Consider the following 3,187-nt stretch of genomic DNA (forward strand, 5'->3'; position numbering starts at 1 on the left):
ATAGCATAAAATAAGATTAGATAAATTTTTAAATTAGATTAATTAATTTTCCCAAATAAGATAATGAACACCAATTGTACCAAAAAAAGGACAAAACAATAGTGAGTCACACAACTTTGTTGTACCTAAGTACCGTACCCCAATTGCCTTTCAGTTCACACTTCACAATCACACAACTATTTTGTACTTTATAAATACTACCCTTTGCTTTCCTGTCTTCAAACACACACCCTCTCACCAATTCCCCTGCCACCGCCAACGCCACCGCAACAACCACCGCAGCCGCAGCCGCATTCTCTTTCACCGGAGCTTTACCCTTTGCATGGAAGTGAATTTTCTGGCGCGTGAGGTATCTGACCTCTGCCTTGGGAAGCCACCGTTGAGGTCGCTCTCTGCTTCAGTCACCGTCGCGGAGGCCTTGGCCGCAATTAAGAGCTCCGACGACAGCTTCATAAGCGTGTGGAGATGCGACCACTCGCGTGGAATCGAAAACAAGGAACTGGGTTGTTGTGAATGTGTTGGGAAACTGTGTATGGTTGATGTTATTTGCTACCTTTGCAAAGAGGAGAGCCTCTTGTCTCCTTCCTCTGCTCTCAAAGCACCCGTTTCTTCAATTCTACCTAAGGTTCCAAATCTCGTTGTGCATCTCGAACCTTCTTCAAGGTGGTTAACACTTAACACATCTCTCTCTCTCTCTCTATTTCTTTATTTCCTTCTTTTTTTTTAATCATTATAATGGCGACGTTGATTTATTCTTTTTATTTCATGGGTTTTTTCCGAAAAATATTTCTCCCTCACATTCACATAAAAATGAATGAATTGGATTCTCTTGTGAAAAGAAAAGAGATAAAAAAGCAAAATCAAAAATATTTTTCCTTGTTTCATTGCTTAATTGTTGTTTAAGTTTTTATTCATTAAAACATGGATTGAATTAGCTGAATCTAAAGTTTGTTTTTTTTTTTGTTTTTTTCTATTTTGGGGTGTTTCATTTACATGGTTAAAAAAAAGTCTAATTATAAAAATTTTGAAGGTGAAACTTGAAATTCTGTTTTTGTTTGTGTTTTAAGAATTAAGTTGATTAACCCCTTCATTTTGTTATTTTGATGTTTCAGTTTGTTGGAAGCAATTGATCTCATACTCCAAGGAGCACAGAATCTTGTGGTGCCAATATTGCAAACAAAGAGGAGTGGCATTTCAAGGAGAAAACAGCCTCAGAAGGCCTCTACAATAAACAGCCATAATGGTCGTGAGTTTTGTTGGTTAACACAAGAGGATGTGATTCGGTTCTTGATTGGTTCAATTGGCCTATTCACTCCACTACCTGCAATTTCCATTGATGCTCTTGAGATTATAAACTCTGATGTGCTTGCCATTGATTACTACTCCCCTGCATCTTCTGCAATCGGAGCAATCTCAAAGTCCCTTATTCAACAAACTTCTGTTGCTATTGTTGATAGTGATGGTACTTTCATTGGTGAGATTTCACCCTTCACACTTGCTTGCTGTGATGAGGCTGTTGCAGCTGCTATCACCACTTTATCTGCAGGGGACTTGATGGCCTACATTGATTGTGGTGGTCCTCCAGAAGATCTAGTGAGAGTTGTGAAGGCAAGGTTGAAGGAGAAAAATTTGGAGAAAATGTTACAAGAGTTTACAATTTTGTCATCTTTGGTCAGTGACACATCATCAGCATTATCATTATCTTCATCTTCTTCTGATGAGGAATCATCAAAAAGGACAATGATGAGATCAGGAAGGTACACAAGGTCATATAGCTACTCAGCTAGGATGGTGAGGAAGGCAGAAGCTATAGTGTGTCATCCCAAGAGTTCTTTGGTTGCTGTGATGATTCAGGCAATTGCTCACAGAGTGAACTACTTGTGGGTTATTGAGGATGATTGTAGCTTAGTTGGCATTGTAACTTTTTCTAATATGTTGAAGGTGTTCAGAGAAAATGTAGAGACTATTTAGATGACTAGGAAGCTGTGACAAAAGTTTTGGCTTTGGATTCTCATAGAGAAGCATGAACTAAGGTCTATGAACATGAGCCTTCTGTTATGAATATTCGGTTGTGGCTTGTGTTGTTTGATTTATTTCAGTGTATTTACTTTCTAATAAAATTCCCTTTAATGCCTTTCTGTGTTAAGCACCAGTTTTTCCCGTGTAAGTTTTCTTAGAAGTACTTAAATTTTCCCATCTCCATGAAAATGCTTTTTATGTTAATAAAATAAAATGAGATTGATGCATAGTAGGAAAGCAACCAGACTTGTACACCATTTTGGCTTCAGATCTTTTGTGGTAAAGGTTAGAAGCATTAAGTTTATTTTCAGCGGTTTATTTGATAACCCACAAATCCTCTTAAAACAAAAATATTTTCTAAAAATGCGTATATGCCATGTTGTTTGGTTCTAAGTGTCACGAGAGATGAAGACAGCACACACTAAATCAATGTTATTAAATTGGATTTATATGGATTTATATAATAAATATCGGGGAAAAAATATATTTAATGTTACTTTAAAAGTATAATGTTCGTTTGTTTTGAGTTGAAAAATTAAAAAATCAAAATGATAAAGATTATTATAATTCCGAAATAAATTAAAATTACAAACACATCATGATTTTCGACTACAATGACATCATTTCGGTGAACATTAGATAAACTTATCTAAAGTAACTGTGACAACCAAGTTGTGTTACTACCAAGTGACTACAAATCAATCTCACCGTTAGATCGATTATATTGATCCAACGGTTATATTTATTTCCATCTTTGTATGATCATGATTCCCCATATTTAATACTTTATATTTATTTTCACCTTTATATGGTCATGATTTCCCATATTTAATGCTTTCACTTTAAATATGGGGAATCATGACCATACAAAGATGGAAATAAATATAACCGTTGGATCAACATAATCGATCTAACGGTGATATTGATTGGTAGTCACTTGGTAGTAACACAACTTGGTTGTCACAATATCTTTCCCCATGAATTTTATCGAAACACTTTTCGTTCATTCCCCTAAGATTACGGAAATACCCTACATTAATTCTAAACGACGTAATTTTATCATTTTGAATTAACGAAAGGTCTTTTTGTAATTTTGTCTATTTTTTAATCATATGAATTTTATCGAAACACTTTTCGTTCATTCCCCTAAGATTACAGAAATACCCTA

General features: G+C 35.4%; 1 protein-coding gene across 1 annotated transcript; it reads left to right on the forward strand.

Moving 5' to 3' along the window:
• Positions 1–310: 310 nt before the first annotated feature.
• LOC133295627 (CBS domain-containing protein CBSX5-like) lies at positions 311–2,060 on the forward strand. Its single transcript, XM_061494472.1, has 2 exons — positions 311–663; positions 1,113–2,060. Exons 1-2 carry the CDS (start codon positions 323–325, stop codon positions 1,969–1,971), a joined length of 1,200 nt encoding a protein of 399 aa, XP_061350456.1. The 5' UTR covers positions 311–322; the 3' UTR covers positions 1,972–2,060.
• Positions 2,061–3,187: the final 1,127 nt, after the last annotated feature.

Source organism: Gastrolobium bilobum, unplaced genomic scaffold (assembly GCF_033153095.1).
Source record: "Gastrolobium bilobum isolate Gb01-03AN ecotype WA unplaced genomic scaffold, APGP_CSIRO_Gbil_v1 utg694, whole genome shotgun sequence".
NCBI classification, from domain to species: Eukaryota; Viridiplantae; Streptophyta; class Magnoliopsida; order Fabales; family Fabaceae; genus Gastrolobium; species Gastrolobium bilobum.